We start from the raw sequence: 21642 nt of genomic DNA, 5'->3' as shown, positions 1-21642 counted from the left end.
ACAGGACAAAGCGGGAATGGCTAAGAACAGGGTAGCTCCTTGAGCTCTTAAGCCATCTAACAGCCACAAGTCCTTCCCAAAGTGCTGTTGCAATTTTACAGTGAAGGACAGTTCAGAATGGGATCGCACCTGGAAGCAGTGGAAAGGTTGGGGGGTTAAGTCTGGGTCTCTGCAGAAGATGAACTACAAAGGCCTTCTGGATCAAAAAGCTGGAACACTTAATCTGCAGAAAGCTTCGCTTGCATTGCATTTGAACTGACTGCTGTCAAAAAAAATCCAAATGCAAAACTCAGCCTGCACAAGACTACACACTTCAAGACCTTCACTTCCTAGAAACTAAGGTAAAAACTGTGTTCAGGTCCGCTGTTACTGAGATCAACAGAACATTTGCCACTGATTTTAATTAGCAGGCACATGTTAGTAGACAGAATTGTCGCTACTGTACTTGGCGAGGAAATAAAAAGTATTGAGAGCATTCTCCACACAGCTTGTTCAAACCACCTTTAAATACATAAGCTTTTCTGTACTTCACTATTTAATCATTGACTCAAACTCAGCATAAATCTCAGTCATTCCTGTCTGCACTGATTACAGACATTTAATTCTGTAATTGCAAGGTTTTACCCAGTGGTGGATGGCTTTCACACTCTCCGAAACTCCTCTAATAGAAAAAAAAAAAATCTGGAAAGAATGTCTTTAAAACACATAGTGTATTTTCAGCTAATGTCCAGTGCTCAAGCCACACTTATACTTAATATCCTAGATGCTCCACAATGGCATATGCCTAAAAAACATTTAGTGTGTACAGGCTTTGCAAACAGCTGGAGATATATATATAGACAATAGTATTTTCTTACAGATTTCTGTATCTCTTGGTTTAATTTTCAAGATAAACAATGCTCATATCCTGAACAGTATGCATTTTCATGAACATCTTACTCATATTAGTTGAGGCTTTCAGAAGATGGCAAGTGTGGAGCACTCAGCTCTCATTAATTTTGAGGCAAACAGCGTGCCCAAACGCTTTGCACACTGTGAAAGTCTCAAGAGAGAGATGCTTTCTTTTTGAGAATGTATCTGCTAATCTGTGGTTTGAAATAAAATGAACTATTATACAGGCCAGGCTTCTTTGTCGTTATCTTAGCTGTTATAATTGAAACTGATTCACGTGCTTAAATAGGTTGGTCATATTCTGCCCTGAAGCATTTAAATAAAAAAAAAAAAACACTCAAACAAACACACCTTCTTCATCTACAGGGTTCATGCAATTAACACAACCTCTTTCTAATTTACAATGGTTAATGAAGTATCCTTGTGTATCCCCACCTTAGGTCCCCCTCTGCTGCTGTCAGAAGATGGAAACTCCACTCCTTTCTTCAGCAATTCCAGATAAACTTCTTTTACTTCGCTCACATCCACCATTCCTTGGAAACCTCGAGCCCACGTCTAGTTTTGAAATAACAGGAGCGGGAACAGTCACAGAAATGGACAGTCAGTGGGTTAGAGAAGTGCTTCTAACAGAAGTGGTCCTAAGTGCAGGTCATTCCCTCCATACACTCCAGCTAACTCCATTCAAAGCAGCAGCAACCACGAATGCTCCAAAGTTACTTCTCATCCTGCTTGCTAAGTGCAGCCACGGAAGGAGCACATACACAAACTGAGAAGGGAGTATAAAAGGTGGAGGTTGACAGTTTTTCAGTTTTTCCTCTTTGTCTCCCAGCCTGTGGTACTCCTGCCGGAAGCAGGAGCAGCAAGACTCAAGTCTGCTTTAGGAAGAGGCTCCCATGAGTATGTTACAGCACAGAAATGGGCTGCATTGTTAAATGTTTCCCACATAGCAGAGACACAAACACTTAACTGTTTACTTTAGACTTACCATGACAAAGGTCAAGATTTTCTCCTGCATGTCAATTGGCAGATTGTATCTTGGATTCAGTAGCTTCACCAGCTTGTCTTTACAGAAATCTTTCTTCACAACTAAAGACTGGAATCTTGGGCCACAGTTCTCTATACACATATCAAGCAGCTGCACACACAAAAAGCTTGTTACACAGATACTGGGGGGGGGGGGAACAACCAAGCCCAATTTGACTGCTTTTGTTTCCTTTTGTTTAATTTCTCCCAAGGTGTTATGGGGGAACAGTATAAATGGATATGAGCAGATTATTGCCAGCTATCTCACTAGAATGTCTGATGAGGTTACTACAGGGAAACAGCGGCTCATTGTATGCACTTTTATAGCTATGCAATACAAATGAGATGTGTTAGCCAGAGTATACTACTTTTAATAGAGAAATATGGTCACGTTTGTTTCCATGTCATAGCAGTTACTGAACATACACTACCTTAACAGCATGAAATCTGTCCAGAGCTTAAAAAATGAATTGTACAGATTCTGTAATAGAATTAATCCACTGCCTAGCACATAGGTACCCTGATCTGGCAGATTCTGAAGAGCTCTACAAGAGGAGAAAATAAGATTACTAAATGCCTCTCTTCTAATCTGCCCTGAAAGTGAGAGACTAATGAAAAAACAGAAAAGAGCAAAGTCAAAAACTCCGAGTATGATTTCTCCCCGTGTTTTAAAGGTCACGCTGGTTTGAAACAGAATAGCCAAATTGTTCAAACTGTCAGATTCATCTTCATGAAAGAAGTCTACTTCCAAAACTCAGCTTGGAATGCTCAAGAGTAGGATCCCTGCAAGCAACATGTCTGCCTTACGAAATACAGCAGTATGGGATGACATAATACTTCTCCCTTGTACACTTGGAGTGGTCAATTACAATTCCCGTTTTACAGCAGACATATCAAAAGCTGTCACTATGTCCCAGTCACCTGAAATCAGGCCAATACCAGTCTTGATAGGAGACTGGGGTCAGTCTGATCAGGTGCAGAATCAGGAACAGCACTCATCTTGCCTGGCTCAAATCTGGAAATCAGCCACAGGACTACGATGCCCCATGTACAGAAACACTGTCACTCTTTGCTTTTTACTCTTCACCCATAACTCAACTTTCCCTCCCAATTGAAAAGGGAAGATGGAAAGGTGAAAGCAAAGGGTAGAAATTACAGAAGTTTACAATGTTTCATGGGTTGATACAAAACTTTCCCTGAATCATGCAACAGACAGGATATATCCTCAAAAGGATGCACAGATTTTAAGACTATTGTAATCTTGATAAATGTAGATTCAATATACTTTCCTATTTAGAGCAGACTATATTCGACTAAGTTGAAATCATTTTAGTAACTCATTTTCTAGCCTCACGACTTGGGGATTTTTCTCCCAGTGTGATCAGGAACTTATGGGAGAACAGGTTTAAGACCAGAAGAAAACACATTGCCGAAATGAAAACAGGGTAGAACAAAGAGACGCTAGCAGACTGCTGTGCAAAAAACCTGAGATATAATTACAAAAAAATCTTGGCTCAAATAATTATTTTTCATTTGAATGAGTACATGAAACATATGCTAATAAGCCAAGTCATTTGCCTGTGCAGTACTTCAAAGATGGTCTGTGTTAAAACATTTTCAACCCAGTGCATGGGAAATTTGGTATGCTACTCTCTATTATTAATTCCCTACTTAAGGGACTGAGTATTTACCCTCTGAATGGAAGTACTGAACGAGTGGGCTAGATCCTCCACTCAATTATGCCAGTCCAGCCCACTCAGGGTGAAACTAAGCTGGCGTAAGAAAGAAGAATTTGACTCAATTATTTTTAACTGGACCATCCATGAACAAGTCACTTCCATGCTAATAACACCTTTCATTAGAATTTCAATATGGTTAGTTACCATTGCAAATAGGACTTCACCTTCCCAAGCAGTTCCATTGGAATGAAGAGATCCAAGGTGGCCAAATCAACCACTGCTCCACATAGCACAATAGAATCTCAATAAAAACATGTTTTAATAACAGAACTGGCAAATTAACTTCAACCAAACCATTAAATTTCCTCTAAATGACAGGCAGGACCTGAGAACTGCTGAAATTGACAGAGCTGCTATGTTCCAAACTAGCTGACACCAGACATCCAGCTGAGAAGACATCTGCACTGAGAAGGGGCGTGAATTCCACTATCAAAGCCCTCTGGTTCACATGACAGCAACACAAACCTAAAATTATAAAGGGCATCTGAACAGAGGTGAAGCCAAATTGTAAGGCAGAAACAAAAAAGGGAGAAGTTGGTGGGTATTACAGAAAGTCAGCTGCATTCCTTATCAACAGAGGCCTCACTCAGAATTCAGTAGGACTATATGCGCATCTGAAGCAGCCAGGTATGGCCCATAAAGCTGTTTGGAGCGGATATAGTTTGTGATGGACACTTGTCGGACCCAAGGTGAATGCAAGAAAACACAGATGAACAGTTTGCTGCTTCGTATTTCTGACTCAGAGGGAACAAGTCATTAATCCATACCCAGGATTACACTCTACTGAATATATACTGATGTCTACCCTGTAGAGTGTTTGAACAGCGAGACACTATTTCCAAGTGCCAGCATTTAAAAGAAACCTGTATGAGTAGCTTTTTCAGCTGCTATTCATCAATTACAGTGTAATGGCTATGCAGACTTTACCAAGATTCTGCGTTTCAAAAATATTATTTTTTTTGAAGTTTTTGAATTTTTCAAATCACACATATAACATTGAAATATGGATTTCTTTTGCTGCCACTCAATGTCCTTTTCCTTTCCTCTTTGCCCATATATACCAGAAAATGCCATAAAATTGACTAGGACTTTTTAGATTGAGGAACCGGAGGGTTCTCTCATGTTCTAGGTTTTTAGATCCCCTGCTTTGTGAAATGTTAATTTAATGAAGGAAAATTTGAATTATTTTTTTTTTACATCTGAAAACTTACAAAATACTAAAACCAAAAAAAAATCATAAGACAAAAAACCAAACTCCAAAATATAAATCTAACCAATGACTTTAAAATATTTCCCAACAATGTAATGCAGAAATGAAACAATGATTTCATCTTAAATTTATCCCCACTGCTTTGTATGCAAGTGTGTGTGTGGATGCAGATACAGAGGGGGACACACTCAATAAACTGCTTCCCCATGCAAAGTTCCTAAGGCCTTACAGGCATCAGAACTGGGGCATTGCAGTAAATGCTTTACAAAACCAAGGGAGATCCATGGAGACAACTGAACACGTGTCTCAGCACTCACAGAGTTTACATATCCAAGGTCTATTAGTAATAAGGAGTCAAACAGCATACACACTTTGTTGGATTCCTGCCTAAAAGTTCTAACCCTCTTCGCTCCAATTGCAAAATCACCACTGCCAAGCCCGATCTCTTGGCTTTATCAAAGATTGTGCATGAAGCAACTTTATGGCCTGACACACATACACCTCGATCCGCGTGACTTCATAAGCACCAGGTAACTTCAGTCAATCACAGCACATGAAGTCAAGCCGCTGCCAACACATTATACAGCTGGCACTTGCCCTTCTTCCTCCAAGTAAATAAATAAGCGTCTATGAGCCAGAAGGAGAAAGACACTGTTGAGATTTAACATGCCTCAATGACAGAATCAGGGCTAACACGTGCAGTCACACTACTTCAGATGAAGACTTTCACATTTCATTCTGTGTATCCTCTGGAAACAAGCTCCTTAAGCAGTTTCACTAGAAAGATTAAGTTCCAGAATTTCAAGGTTGAGTAAATAAAACTGGATCAAAGTACATTTCAAAAGAGAAGTGATTTGTAGATTTGGTGCCGCCTTAGTTGTTATGTTCTCTAGAGGTAACTAGGTAGGAGAGACAATTTGATGTAGAGTCTCAAAAGCTGGAGGATCACATTTACTGTAGGAAATACAGGCAATTACTTACAGTTCACCCAAGAAGAGCCCTTATTTTTGTAGAAATCTGGGAGAAAAGCAATTTTTAAAAGAGTTGCACAGGGGGTCGGGGGCTTGTGTTTTAGGAACTGAAAATTATTTGTTTTTCCATTTGCAATTACTTGCTGTTCCAATCTAGCCATTTCAACATAGGAAATAGGAACAATTTCATTAAGGCAATTAAGAACATAAACCCAGAAGATATAGCACATAGAAAGGCTGATTTGGGAACAAAGGAGTTAGAAGTCATCCATGGTCAGTAACGATGTCATCAAAGGGAAGGTTTTACACATGCTAAACTGATGGCAGTACTGGTAGAAAACCAGAAAAAGGGAAGGAGCCAGGAGCAAAGGGAGGGGCAAAGGATGGAAGATCTTGCATAAGAACAAGAACAGGAAGAGAGAGAGTTAGAGGAAAGGCTGGCGCTTATTTTATTAAAAAAAAAAAAAAAAAGATTAAAGGAAGTCAGGGAGAAGAAACCTGTGGTCAGAAAACAGAAGCTGGTCCAAAAGGATGTCATCGCCTGGCAGGCACAGTTACGTACAGGTGAGTGGGTGAGAACTGACATGGAGAAAGGGGCCTATAATGGTAAAGAGACTGTGAGAATGTTTTGAACTACAAGTACAACTGAAACCTGGTACACACTCCATCTGTGAGCAAATACAATGAGTTTCCTGGTCAATGGGATAAAGTCCTTCCTTGGATACACCTGAAACAAGATCCTTCTCCCACTTTTATGTTCTTAAGAAATAAGCTATAACTTCACTGTGGGTATATCTACAGAGTAAATATCCAAAGAAAGGCTCCTAAATCTAAATGCTGGGCTATCCTGACTCCAGTTGACTGTGTCAGATATTCAGAAAAGGATTTACATGCACCAAGACTGTAGGAGAAAGAAACCAGATCTGATACAGGGCCTGGAATTACAGCAGAAACTGAGTGTTTCTGTTATGCAAACACATAGAAAACACCAAAAGGTGACTCATGAGACAGTGGAGGAGGAAGCCAGGAAAGAAGTGAGGAAATGGAATGAGCTGAAGTTAACGTCAGTATGTTTAACACATTTATCTACATCTCTTAACTTGTCAGAAGACACTTAGGCAATTGCTAAGTGACCTACAATTTGACACTATCAATCACCTATTTTCCTTAATCACATCTCAACATATATTGATATAATGATTTTGCACAACAAATACCAAACCGGTGAGTAACAGGACCTGGTACAATGCAGACAGACCTCTGCAACCTCAAAAGAGGAAATGCTAAAGAAAATACTTCTAGACAAATAATGAAAGACACAAATCCACAGCAACATGAAGTACAAATTGTATGATTCTTCTCACAGTTGCACTACTGTTAGTCAAGAGGAATTCAAGTTGGGAACTCTGGACTCTGGACAGTGTTAGGAACTTCCTGCTACTGCCTACATTATCATTGTAGTGGGAAACAGAGAACAGTTAACATACTCCAGTAAACCTTAAATTGACTGAAATCACAATACTTCCCCAAACTCTGGGATAGTTCAAAAACACTGTCAGATTCTGGAGGCCAGGTTATCAAGTGAGGATATTGCCCCAACCTTTAGTCATAACATCTAATGTGGCTTATCCTGTGTCTTGCTCCCTTGCTTAACTCACCATCATTACCCTTTTGTTCAAGTTTCTCATTTAAACGTGGTAACACTTACCTTTACAAAACAGGTACCGCACATTCCACTGTGCTGCATACCATGCTTACTTTAATTGAGATCAGTACCACAAGGTGAGCAATAGAATGGCCAAATGTAGCTTTTATGTAATATCCCAACCTCCATATCTTTCACAAATAGGTGGGGCACTCACAGAGGAACAGTCACAGGAGTAAATAAGAACTATATTGCTTTTATGCAGTACAAGTTGAAAAAACAAAAATGCAACAATAAATTTAAGAATTTGTGTCATCCAGGACTCTATGGAGCACTAGTAGACCATCTGATCTGTACCGTGGTAGTGCTGTACACACAAACAACAGAGACTGAAAACATCCTGGAGAGTTGTGTCAGTGATAATTTGCATGCCATCTTATCGTTTAAAATGTTTGCCTTCTTAGTGTCTAATTAATATAAATATAGCTGTACTTACAGACAAGGTAAGCCTGATCTCCTTATGGTTACAGTTTTTTGAAAGTTTTTTCTTCAGTGCTTTAACTGCATCTTTAGGCCTGTGACAAGAAATTAAGTAGAAAAATTTACCAGTGAAGGCAGACTAATTTTCTAGTTTTTAACTTCATCCAAGAGCCAAAAATGCTGGCCTGAGATACAAGACAAAATTCACTGCTGTATTTACACCCCTATAAAATCAGAGCAATTGCCCCATTGATTTTAGCAAAATCATTTCAGCGTTGAGCTAGATTAACAAAGCAGCGGATTATGTTTGCCACTACAGACTGTGCATTCCTCCAGAGATCTGTGCAGAAAAATAAAGTTATTCCCCTCTGCAAAGTCTCCTCCAAAATTATGTTATTTCACTGCTGTACAATAGATTTATTTATCTAGCTTTTACTGCTATGAAAGGGAGTAGCAATTGCCAGCTGTATCAAGAGTTGACTGGTACCCATTTTTCATGTATGATGCAATTAAAAAATATTCTCCTGGGAGTGCTGTCAGGAGTAGGGGTGTCTTGGCTAACTTCCAATCTTATAATTGCAGGATGCTTTTTAACTTATCTGAGTAATTACCATGTACGGATGGACAACCGATTCCGCCCCAGAGATAGTGGCATTTCTAGCCTAGTCGTTTTGATTTCTATATATACACCCTGTTATCTTTTAACTATCTATGTAGGAGGGAAAAGGTGGAAGATGGTATCAAGCTTATCACATGTGGGAAACTGTATTGCCTTATTAATATGGTCTATCTATAGTATACAATTATTAGGGCCAGCCCAATGCTCACGATCAACAAAAACAAGATATCTTAAAGTCTCTTTAGGATCTCTCTAGAATCTAAGACGGAGCAATAGGCACCTATGTTTCAATAAGGAAAAAAGAAATCTTTGGGAAAAAAAATCCAAGCAAATTAAAATTAAATAAGTATTTACCAATATTGTACTTTTCAGTTTGAAATGTTGTTGTAGTTCATCAGAAAAAAAAGAGGAGATTTCTCTGGTTCTCTTAATCCTGTAACATACCTAGTCATACCAGTAGAGCATCAAGTGATGTATGGAAAAATGTTTCCCTTGCAAAAAGCTGTACTACCACTATTCCAGTCCTGCTTCTTGCTTCTCTCACCGAGGCATCTGGAAATGCTCTGGTCAGGAGCTGGATATTGCATTAAAATAACAATTTTCCTAATTAGATACAGCAGTTCTGCTGTGCCTAGTATCCTGTTACAGACTGCGACTAGTAGTAGTTGCCCAGGAGGAAGTTAGGAGGAGTTCCTCTGTAACATCAACTGTGCACAAGAGGAAACAGTGTAATAAACAAAGGCTCTGTTGCATAGTAGCTCCAAATAAAAACTAACGCTGAGGGTCAAAGCATGCTGTTTCTTATGGCAACGGCGAGACGTGAGTTATTACTGACCTTCCAGGCTCTAAGATCCATGGGTGAGAACATGGGATCCGAAAAAAATGAAATGAAGGAAAAGCTGATACAAGAAAGATACTTGTGCAGAAACTAAGACATACCTCGATCTCCTGGAGAAAGCTCTCCAGTCGGTGTTAAAATACGCCGCTGCTAGCAGCGAGTTCTTGCAATGCAATGCCGAAGCAGATCTTACAGGAGAACAGATTTCCTTCTCCCCCTTTTACAGGTGGGAACAAGGAAGCACAAAGCAGCAAGTGGCCGCTCAGTGTCCTGGGAGCAATGGGTGCACGCCTGGATCCGATGGATCCCAGGAACAGCAGCCTGCCACGGCTTCACTCCTGCTGCGAGGCTGAGAAACTGCACAGTGGGGAGCTCCGATGAAGTTAAAAGCTGAGTTTTAAATAGTGTTGGAGGCAACCAAATGCTCGAGATCTTTTTCCAGGCTGGGTTTGCAGAGCGCAAGGGTACCCGTGCAGCTTGACGGGCGGTACAGGTTACCTGAAATACCTCAGGCTCCGGCGAGAAATTGTCACCCCATCCCTCTGCGGCTCGGCTGCTGGGAAAAGCCTGCAAGCCTCATCCCCGAGAGCCCTGACTGAGCAAAAGGCCCCGAAACAGGCAAAACTCTTCCCCGGGACCTGAAGAGCCCAGCTCCCCGCTGCTCCTTCGCTCTGGGTAGCCTCCCTGCGCGTCCCAGCTGCCGGCTCGGTTCGGTCCGGCCCTCAGCAGCGCCGGGGCCGCTGCCCGGGAACAAGCGGCGGCGCCTCCGTCCCGCCCGCGGGGGCACTGGCGGTGCCCGGGCGCCCCCAGCCCCGCTCACCCCTCCTCCGTCGCGTTGATCACGTCGCAGATGTGCATGAACTGTCCCCACTCCTCCGTCTGCAGCGCTCCGAACGTCGCCCGGTCTGAAAGGCAGAGGGGAGCCGCCGTACAGCCGGGCCGGGGCCGGGAGCCGCCGCCCCGCCCGCCCCTCACGGCCCGGCAGCCAGGCGGGAACCGGCTCCCTCAGGCGGGCTGCGGCGCCCCCTCGTTACTCACCGACCAGGCTGCCCACGGCCGTGCCGAAAGGGTCCTTCGGAGTCTTCCCGAAAGCCATGGCCGCTGCCGGCGGAGTGGCGCAGCCTCTGAGGGGCGGCAGCCCCGTCCCGTCCCGCCGGATCCGGCCGCTCGCTCCCGCCCCGCCGCTCGCTCCCTCCCCGGGACTGGGGCGGGGCCGCCTCCAGGTGCCCTCGCGTTTCCGCGCCGCTGCCCCGTGCGGGCCGGGCCGGGGGCCGCTCCGCTCGGGTAAGCGTTGCCGCGCCGACGGGACCCCCCGGGCCGCACCGGCGGGGCCGCTCCGCTCGGGTGAGCAACGCTTACCGACGGGACCCCCCGGGCCGCCGGCCGGGGTCGGGCCTGCAGCGCGGCCCTGGCAGAGGGGGGCCCGCCCCGCGCCCCCTCAGTCGCGGACACCGCGCTTCCACCGACCCACGGATCCCACCGACTTCCACCCGGCATCACGTCGCCACGTCCTCCCTTCCCTGCTCCTTGGCCAGCATCTAACGTGCGGCCGGGCCCTTCCACCGCCCAGCTCCATGGCGGCTGAGGCCCCTCAGCCACCTCCTAAATGGGACTGAACAGCTGGAACCAGGAGAAACTGGGAATTCCGTGAGGTAAAGCCTGGGCCGGAGGTACCAGGGCTCCAGCCCGCTGGCATTTCAAACCTGGAAACCTGCGTTAACTTCAGTGGAACGGGATAAAAATACCGGCCTGGCAACGCTCACCCCCACAGTTCTGTGCAGTGGCACAGAAGACTGGTGTTTTTTTGTCTTTTCAGGTATTTTGAGGAACTTTTTATAGCAGAACTGACTTTAAAGGATCAGCTTTTTAAGATCTTCCTTTCAGGTACAAAACCAGAAATCAAGCTTTTCAAATGCAGCAAAATAGAACATACACTATTAAACCAATACCTGATGCAATTTGCTGGTTAAATTGATTACACGTACTTCATTTTAGAGGAAGACTGCAAATGCAGTGACAGTGACAACTGCTGCACACTATGTGCAGAGACATTTCAAACTTTAGCGTCCACCGCTGTGAAATCGCCAGGGCTGACCAGTGCTCTGGCATATGTTTTCTTAAATCCGTATGTTCTTTTCTGTTTCACAGATTTAACAGTACAGATCTCAAAGAAGCAGGGGGAAAAAACAGCGCATGTAAGTTACATTCATCAAGTCATCCCTCGTATTATGTAGGAACCACTGACATGTTCCTTTTGCCACATACAGGTTTCCACATGTGGGACTTGCTGCAATTACTATCAATGACATCCACGGTGTCACTTCTTCACAAGTCTGACTATCTCAGACCTATAAAATACCTGGGAACACGTGGCATGAATGAAAATTAAAACCTCAGCTGTAATTTTTGTTGAAGGAGAGTTGTAATTATTTCAGTATCAAACAAATATGGAATCATATTAACTAGCATTTGAGTACAGCTTAATCACTTATACAGCCAGAACATCATACAACCAAATAAATTGTTTGCCTGACATTAGAATTTCATGAATTAACAAAGCTCTGTTTGCACTGGTTGAGAGTTCTGCCTGGGATAAGCTCTTTTTACTGGCTTTTGCATTTTGTGTAACTCTGTGGCCCCATCTACTGGATGGCCTTAACGTAAAGGCTGGAGGAGCACAGACCTTGTGTACCTGCAAGTATCTCTACAAAAAACAAGTTATTACAAGAACTTTCAGGAAGTTGATCATGCACAATAGATGTAGGAGCTGAGTCTTTTTCTTACTCTTTCTGTAGGAAATCGCTGGAGTTAATTATACAGCTTGGCGAGGTTCCACTTGAGGGTCTTTCTAATGAATGCATCACAGTTTTCCACACTTTTGTTAGTCTTGTCATTTGGTTACAAGCCAGATGTCATCTGTCAAAACAGGAGTTTATTTATTCTCGGCTGCAGGATTTGGGAAGACATCCTCTAAACTTAGGTATTTATTTCATTTGCTCTTCAACACTGAAACTGAAATAAGGGCCTATTTAAATTAGCCCTTGTTAAACCTGCAATATGAGTTACATCTTGTTTCAGAGACCATATTTTATTGAGCTACTCAGGGGCAAAAAAGCTTACGAAGCCTTTCTGTGTTGGAATTTACTGGTTAAAGTTACTCATTGAAACCAGCTACTGGTCTAGATCTATGAACTCCTAGTGGGCTTCAGGTTCTGCTTGAGACAAGCCTGCCTGACTCTTCACCCTTCTCTGGATTGGAGTCCTTGGTATTTGTGAATCAGTGGTCAGAGTCCCAGGAGAGTCCTAGTGCACTCCTTGCAACTTTACTATGATTGCAGATATAAGATTATACTTAATTATTACTATTAAGGGACATTTGCTGTCTTTTGCAAGCACACATCGTATGTTATAAAAAGAAAGAAGGAAGAGGTTAAATGATTTCTTTTTGTAAAATGTTTGGGAACAATAGTATTTGGTGGCATAATTTATGCCTGCCTCTTGAGCTAACATGTATTATACCAACATAAGCAGGCTTGTCAGCGTAATTTTATTTGTACTAGACATTTTGTTCATGTTGCTATGTCAATTACAAATACAAGATCACATCCCTAATTGCAGTAGCTATGCAGAGATTTTTTCAATCTAGTTTTTCTGTTCAGAATTGTGTATCATTAATTTAGTATTTTAAAAATTGCAGCTGTACCTTATTTAGTCTTCACTTCATTTTTCAAGGACTCACATACACAACACTGAGTGAAATACTTAAACAGCAGTCATATTCATAAACTGATATATGATATTGACTTGTACCTGCTAAAATTTGTTATATGAAAATTATGAACCACGGGGATGATTTTTGGTTTAGTTTAAAAACGAGAGAGATTCTTAAAAGATCATTATTCAGCAAAGATTAGGTGAGGAGTATTCCCTCCTCTGTCTCCCAAGAGCTGTATTTACTCTCACAATCTTCACCAGAAGTCTATTTTAGTGTGATTCTTCCTTGTTATCTAGTACAACAAAGATACAGTCGGCGGGATTCTCACTGTAGCTCATTAGACCAGATGCTGGTTATGGCCTGTGCTGGCAGCTTAACTTGAGCAAACAGCTAGAGGGCTAAATCAAATCCCTTCCGCATCATCTCCATTAGCTCATTGTCTTCGGATAACAGCAAACCTAATCAGGAGCTGTTTGGGCAAATTCATGTTTGGGACCCAGTCACACTAAAAATACAGAGGTGTCCCCAGTTTTATTTTTAAAAAATATCCAAACGCTGTTACGTTAGCAGCATATTTAATTTGCCTGTGTAGAAAAGGGGAACAAATACCGCAGGGAGGGAGCTGCCTGTGGGCTGCAGAGGGCAATCTTGTTCCACGAATCTCCTCAGTTTTCATGCGGTGGCTACTCGAAGTGAAGGATGGTTTCTCGAAAAGGCAATACCCTATCAGCCATGTTGGGTTTTCCTCACGTACACGGCGTGGGTCAGGTGCAGCTGTTTAGCATTATAATGCTTTCTTGTAATTTGAAATTAAATAAATAAATAAATCTCTGTATATGCGATGCAAAGCTCTCACAAGGTAGAAGAGGCAAAGGGATGTGGTATTTTTCAGGACTGACAAGTAGGTGACAATCAGGTTTCCTCACTCTCGGTTCTGCGCTGCATTTCCTGGACCACACAGCCTCAGCACACTGTCACTGCCTTGGGACTTTCTTGTGAAGTTGGACAAATCTGTTTTTCTCCCCCTTCTAAACCACTGAGAATTCCAAGTGAAAAGATACATATTTAATAACACACTATGGAAGTCACAGCTAATTTGAAACTAAAACCATGTGTACCTTGTTTTACATAAGATTGATTGTAAAATCTTTCAGAAATAGGTATTTAGCATCTATTCACTTTTTTTTTTTTTTTTTTTTTTTTTTTAAGATACTACATATTGCCTCCCTCTGGGATTCTACCCTAACGATGTGTTCATCTCAAAGTTTCCTGCCTCTCCTCTCTTTCCTTGCAGGATACAATCCTCCTTTTTCACTGAATCAAGGCTGGAGACAAATATTCTGTTTTGTATTTGGGAAACTTACCAAAGCCTTTTCTCAAGTTCACCTTCTCAGAGACAAAGATGCATCATCCAGTTCCCCCAGCTTCTTTCCAGAGGCATATTTTCTTACAATGGGTTCTAGATTTATAAAGAAATGATGAAATCATTATTATACTGCAGAATATTGTGAGTCTTGACTCAGCTTTCCATTATGAGGTTAATTATTAAATATACTTTATCCACTGCAAGGTAGAATCCTCTGCTTGAATCTCACAGGAAAACTTACAAAGAAATAAAAAACTCCCTGAATCTTAAATTACAGGAATTGTCAAGAGTTTTCCCATTAATGGAATACAATGGGATATATATATTGCGGCGTAAAGAGCAAGTTGGAAGTGGAGAATAAGGTATGAACTTGGTAATTCAGATTTACAGCAAACTAGCATATGTGAGGGTGGGAACTTTTCTATCATCTTGTCTGCAAAGGAAAATGGCAAATAACCGGTTCATATTTAAGCTGAAGAACCTATGACTTGGCAAAACATCTCTTCACATTAGAGACTATTTAAAGAAGTTTCTTTTAGAAGAGATCCTCTCTGAATTTGGACAGTAGTAAAACATAGTTGTCCAATGAAAACAGGAATGCCTTCTGAGTTACGACGAGATTTTTTTCTCTGTGGTACACAGCAGGACATTGAGATTACATATGGTATACATTACTGTGGGCTACAAGTTAACTTTGTTTTCAGATTATTGAAGTTCATGATAAAAATCTTCCATTTCTCACTCTTAGTTGCAATACAAATTTCTTTTTCTTCCTTGAACAAGCTTGAAAAAGTCTGTGATATTAATTGTTAGTGCACATTTTTAAATAAAAAAAAAATACTTGACAAGTGATGAGGTCTTCAAGTAGATGTTTTCATATATAGGTGTGCTGAAATGTGATATAAGAACAAATATTTTTGTCTGGTGTTTTAAAACAAAGTAAAAAGCAAAAAACCAATCCTCAAATCCTTACATATCAAGTACGTGGTATAAGAATCCTTCCAAAAGCTGCAGGAATCAACCTGCATGAGCCTGAATCAAGCTGATACTTTCAGTACCAACAACAGTCTTGATTACTTGGACACCATTGCAATTATCAGTGCAGAAAGCAATCCTGGAAGAAGCGAAAATTCTCAACCTTTGCACATTGGCAGCAAGTCTGGCTTTTACCAAGAAGGTAATTTTTCTCTTCGTGACACTCCCACTGCCACCTGAAGTGCAAAACAGCTCTAGGCAAGAGCTTAGTTCAGCACTGTTTCTTATTTTCATAGTTTTTAACAATAACTAAAACTAGATCCTTTTAAAACCACACATATTTAAAGAAAATGGTTTTCAGACACAGTGTCCTGATTAAATAATTTCAGCAATATTTTCTCACAAATAGACGTACTGGCTACTGGAACAAATATCGAAAAGCTTCATAGTTAAATCCCGGACTGGTAGCAACATGTCACCCACAGAGCCCTGGTTCAAATCCAAGCCTTCTCCAACTAATGTAATGCCTTGCCGCTCACATGGCTATCTCCTGTCCTAATTAACCAGGAGTCTCAGCTGAGCTCTCTGCTGGATTTTAATTACAGCATTATTAATTCATGGGGAAAAAATTGACAGATGTTTCAGGTTGGTCGTAGCAAATTAAAAGGCAGGTGCTTGGCATAAAAACTCAGAAAAGATTAAACAAATGACTCATGGATGTTTAGCTGTTTTACAGTGAGCAGTGTACGTAGTACCATTTAGTATATTGTAGCACAGAGTGACTTCTCAGGATAAAAATAACAATAGCAACAGATTTTGCTCTGTCTAGTTTGTAAAGGTAAAGAAGCTTATAAATCTGTGTTCTTAATTTGGTTTATAGCTTTTGTTGGGTTCATTTTACTCCTGTTTCCTCTAAAAAAAGAAAATCCACTATTTTCTTGGGTTAGTTTAAAAAAAAGTGTGATTAAAAAAACCCATAAATACCAGAACTAGTTGGTTACTCTACAATTACTCAAACTGAGCATATATATAATATGAAGTAAAAGACTAATTTTCATCTCTTACAAGGGACAACAAATGTCATAATTTTACTAATAACTTCAATCATTTCACAAAGCAGCTTAGAAAAATGTTAGCTCACATCAAATAAATGCATTACAGGAAACACAGGCATGACCTGAAAAGCTACCAAGGTCAATATTGTAAGGAAAGCAAGCAGAAGCCAGTGCCATGATTCTGAGCTCTCCATCAATTATGCTGTTCCACAGGAGTCTTTATCTAAAGTCTCAACAAGTCTCATCTGTCATGATGGTATACATGGTTTCTTAGTTGGAACTGAGCAAAGAGTCTTTCAGTAGAGGGTCATTTGGATACAGGTTCTTTGTTGGGGTGTTTATCTGTTAGGGAAGGAAATGTTACAATGTCTGTTTATTTTGTTTTTTGTTTAAACTGAACACACATAGGCAATTTATGCTACAATCCTTTTCAGAACAAGCCATTTTGCAGGTTTTTTTTCCCCCTGTGTTAGTATCATATAGAAAAAATGACAAAGGCATTTGCCCATGTTAGGATTTCCCTAGTGTTTTTGTTTTTTTTTCTTTAACAAAAGGACTGTGCAAACTACCCTTTTCATCTGAGTCAATCCAACAGTTATTCAAAGCCAAAAAAATAGTTAGGATTCATTTTGAGAATGCAGAATCAGATACATAGACAATTTCAGAACTAGAATTGAATGAAAACAGATTCCCAGGAACAGGTTTGATTTTGACAAATCAGTATTTGTTTATCAGAGGTGTTCTATTGGAAAAATTTCCCACCATCTGTAGATTTTACCACACATCAATTGCCTCAGAGCTAGGAACTTAAAAGAAAACAAACCAAAACCTCTTTCCAATAGTGGAGACTGAGCTATAGGGACCTACCAAAAGACCCACTTCAAAGGCAGTGATATTCCTACTGTCAGAGTGGAGGATGTAGAGAAAATGTTTCCAACTTGTTAAATGGCAAGAATCAGCTGTATATCTGCCAGTTAATAGAAGAAACAAATAAATACAGATTTTAATGCTGTAACTCAATGAAAACTGAAGAATATCTTTCCTGGTTGCTAAGGGAGGCAAATGTTCATCTGGTTTCTTAAAGTCTGCCTGTGTTTGGACTGAGCCCTCTTCTAAGGAAGAAAGTATTCAGGTTTCTTTTACTTCCACCACACTTCTGCATGGTTAGTGACTGCTGGCCAGTGCACGTGGCTCTGACCTACAACCTACAGTGGCTGCTAATAGACTAATGCATGTGGCCTAAGTGGAGATTCACGGCATTGTCACCTCTGTGTCATGCTCCTCGAGTACTGTGGAGCAGGGAATCACACACATTTCTCATGGAGTTCAGATTCTTACTCTGCATTGCAGTTCACTGGGTTTAGAAGCATGTATATAAACTGAGCAGGTCGTACAGCGACCTGTCATGGAGCCTGAGCTCACTGTAATTAAGTTCAGTAGGGAGAGAAATTGCAGAAGGTACGTCCGCTGTATCAGGATGGAGCAAGGTGAATTTATTACTGGTTGTTCCTCTGAAACTTAAGATAAATATCTCTGAATCTCTGTTCAGAACAGCTGTAAAACTCAAAATATACTCACTGCTTTGGCTGCATCTCCACACTGATGTTTTTGGCAAACATTTCTGTGCAGTACATTTTACCCAGGGAGCTAGAGCACTGGCATTTGCAAGACCATGCAGCTACCAGTAATTTAATGCTGTGTGAAACAATTCTCATTACGTCTAAAAGGTACAGTTCACACACTGCAGGAATCCCACCGGTCTTTCTAAAAGCAGAGAACAGTTTTGGATGCACTGTGCGTGCTCACTCTAAGAGACAGCACATGTCCTGTAGGTTAACTGGAAATTTCAGCTTGTCTGTACTGGTGTTTTCATCACAGCTATCACTGGATAATTATGCACCAATGCCAGCAACGTAGGAATTCTTTAGTGAAATAGTTACCTCAGTAGAAAAGTATCAAAATTATTTGAACTGTTTGTAGTGAAAACAGCTGTGAGGATGAGCCTCCAACAATTGCTTTTTCCACCATGATCAGTATGCCAGAGGTCTTCCCACACTGGACTGTTACACCAAGTCTGTTGCTGCTTACTAATGTGGTTAGTTCTGAAAACGAGAAAGAATTCTTCCATCTTTTCTTTTTTACTAAGTTAGGACACTCCTTTTTCCTTGCAAGGACATTCATTTATGTGCACTCCCTAATTCTGACCTTGTGAGCAGAAAAACTGCTAAATGGTACACATAGCTCTGCTTGAAAAGACGCATGAAATTCAGAGCCGAACTATACTTTTGACCTCTCAGCTTAGAAGAATCAATCCTTGGCTTTGCACTGATGCTTTCTGAAAACCATTGCTGAATTTCAGCATGAAAGCAGTCTTTGTGAATCCAGGCTAGGATCCAGCAAACCTAAACTCAGTTCCCACTCCGTCACGGTCCGTGCTTGTTCTGGCTAATCACTGCACAGCCCTGGCAGGGGGGAGGAGGGACACGGGTGTTTGCGTTGCCTATAGAAGTGGGTATGAGACATCATAGGGAAAGGCAAAAGAAGGGCCTCGTTACACACGTGCTGGCTGGTGCCAACGCCTGCTCAGCACCGCCAGTTCGGGCAGGAATTCCCTGCCTGAACAATCCCTGTTAGAGAGACGGGGAATACCAAGCAGAGTTCACAGTGAATTTAGTAGGAACTTTGTGCAGTTTAACAGCACATACAATGAATAAAGACAATTTTCCAGCTGCAGAGCAGTAACTTTCTGCCTTTGCTGCTTGTCTGGTACAGAAGGACCAGTTTAAGAAGGCTGGAGCATTCCTGTGTGTGCTTTGTTCTGTGCAAAGCCTAATGCCAAGAGTTATCAATAGTTTGGTGCAGGTTGTTCTCCTGCTCCTGCTGTTCTCATGTTCTCCTGCTGACACACTTGACAAATCACTGTCTTTTGGCAGTCCTACTTAAAGGAGCGTTTGAGATCCAGCAATAAGTAACTCAACTGAAAATTGCCACACTTCTCTCAAAGTGAGATTTTGTGTCAGAAAATGTTCCTTAACAGTCAAAGTGGATATCAATACCTGTCCTTGGTCAAATGTGAAGAGGGGGAAAAGGTGAGGCTGGAGAAAATGCTGTTAACATCAAGAGTAACAGAGAGCAAGTAACTTCCCAGTTCGTGGTGAGATGTCATTTGACAAAGCAGTATCCTGCAGGTGGGAAGCATGAAAGTTGTCTCCTGATATACTACATGCATGCTCACGCAGTCACCTTCCCTGGATACTTGTCCTATTTGCCAAAAAGCATTTCTCTGATTTCACAGAAGGCCCACCATACATTTCTCATTTAATATAATATTTTCTTGTGGTTGTTTCTAATTTTCTTTTGCCCTCTCAAATTGTTACCAGGCCCATTCTCCATGACAGAATTGTTCCCTAAAATGTTTTCCATCCACTTACCCATGGAACTGTGTCCATGGTAAAGGTTTCTCCCATCATGAACAGAAACACAAAACTACAAAAAGGGCACTGACATCACTGCTCACTTGATCGCTTGCTTACAGAGCATCTACACCCTGTATTTGCATCACTGCTATGAAGGTGCCTATTCTTGCAGTCCTCTTTGCAGGGTAGACCTTTACAGTCTGGCACATCTCCATACAATGGGCCCCCAGACAGCTCTACCTGTATGGATCAGAGATCACACTATTAACTCTGAAGAGCTCAAACCTTTCCACCATACGCACTTGTAATGCACTCTGGTGCTCAAACTCTCAGCAGTTATAAATGACAGCATCTACTAATTTTAGCTACTTATATGACCCCCATTGCTACAGTAACTGAACACTTTGATCCTCCTTAATGCATTTACCTTCCAATTCCATATTGAGGTTGTGAAGCAGCAATAGAAAGATTGAATGTTAGAGTCATTAATTTATCTGAAGTCCCTCTTTTGATGCCTAGTTCTAGAGATCTGATGCTTGGAACATGCTCTTAGTTGTGGCTTGACCACAGACTGGAAAATTTGGCTTCCATGCCTGCCCACAGAGTCTTTTGTCATGACTGAATGAAATAGCTAGGTCCTTAATTCACACCTGTCTTCCGAAGCAGTAATGAGGTGCTCTGCTGTTGATGTAAGCGGTACCAGAGGATTTTAATTGGAAATATGTGGGATTATGCCTTCTTTCATAGAATTGGCCTCCATATAGAAATTATGTGAGGGTGCTGAGGGTGCCTCCTTAGTCTCCAGCCACTGTGTTTTTTATTTTGCATTCCATTTAATGAGCCTCACTTTGCTTATGCATCATGTAGGAAGTCTGAGTATTGTTAGGATTCGAACTTTGTTTGATGCCTGCGAACTCTTTTTTTCACCTAGATATAAGGTATTTCCCAAGGTTACACAAAGAGATCTGTGGTAAATTAGGGAATTGAGCCTAAGCCTCTTATATCTTAGAGTAGCAGCCTGACTGTTGCTTTCAGAAAAGCTTCACTACATTACACCAGCTAAGTGTCTGGCTCAGTCACTATTCTGTGGATTACCAGAGGGCAGATTAACTGGAGTCTACTGAATTTTTAAAACATAAAATAAAGACCTGCTATAAGCTCTTAACAAGTTTCTCCTAGCAAGGTTTTGAAGAATTTCCAACACTGTCTTAATTCGGTATCTATATATATGCACAGAAATTGACAGCGCATGTACCTACATAGTAGTAGAGCAAAACCTCGTAACATTATTTAAGGTTAATGAAAAGCAATGTCATTCCTGACATCCCAGATAAATTATGTTTTCCATTGCTATACACAAATGCACTGAAATATAGTTAGCATTTCATCTGCTAGGCAAGAATAACCTCAGCCCCTTTCAATTTGGAATTCTCTAACCACCCATGGACGATAAGATGTTGAGCATTTACCATCAATTTTCTGACTTTGTGGGGAATGAAGGCTGAAAGCAAGGCAGACGGAGCCTCTCATGCAGTGGCTTGTTAGTTATAATTTCTTTACTGTGAATTCGTGCCTACCCCTCAGCTGAGCCAAATCCATATTCAGCTGTATCTGATAATACAACACTCACAGCTCAAGGTCACTAGCTCTAAATTGGTGCTTGCTTTTTAACTGGTCTCACTTGAATGGTAATAAGCTT

The 21642-nt window shown here is 41.4% G+C and overlaps 1 protein-coding gene across 4 annotated transcripts in view; it reads right to left on the bottom strand.

Moving 5' to 3' along the window:
* Nucleotides 1-21642, bottom strand: part of TOM1L1 (target of myb1 like 1 membrane trafficking protein) — a 38381-nt gene that overhangs the window by 14706 nt on the left and 2033 nt on the right. For 2 of the 4 annotated variants that reach the window (XM_055726046.1, XM_055726054.1), the window contains 6 exons: nt 14496-14590; nt 12201-12332; nt 10237-10321; nt 7976-8054; nt 1877-2026; nt 1327-1446 (listed from right to left, as the gene is read on the bottom strand). In XM_055726046.1, the coding sequence (XP_055582021.1) occupies nt 1327-1446; nt 1877-2026; nt 7976-8054; nt 10237-10274 (387 nt within the window). In that variant the 5' untranslated portion in view covers nt 10275-10321; nt 12201-12332; nt 14496-14590. Of the gene's footprint in view, nt 1-1326; nt 1447-1876; nt 2027-7975; nt 8055-10236; nt 10322-10454; nt 11522-12200; nt 12333-14495; nt 14591-21642 lie in introns of those variants that run through there. The other 2 variants (XR_008734990.1, XM_055726040.1) reach the window with 2 other exon arrangements.

The sequence above is a fragment of the Falco cherrug genome, chromosome 1 (genome assembly GCF_023634085.1).
Source record: "Falco cherrug isolate bFalChe1 chromosome 1, bFalChe1.pri, whole genome shotgun sequence".
Classification (NCBI taxonomy): Eukaryota; Metazoa; Chordata; class Aves; order Falconiformes; family Falconidae; genus Falco; species Falco cherrug.
The sequence above is the reverse complement of the archived record's forward strand: the minus strand, read 5'-3'. Positions and strand labels throughout refer to the sequence as shown.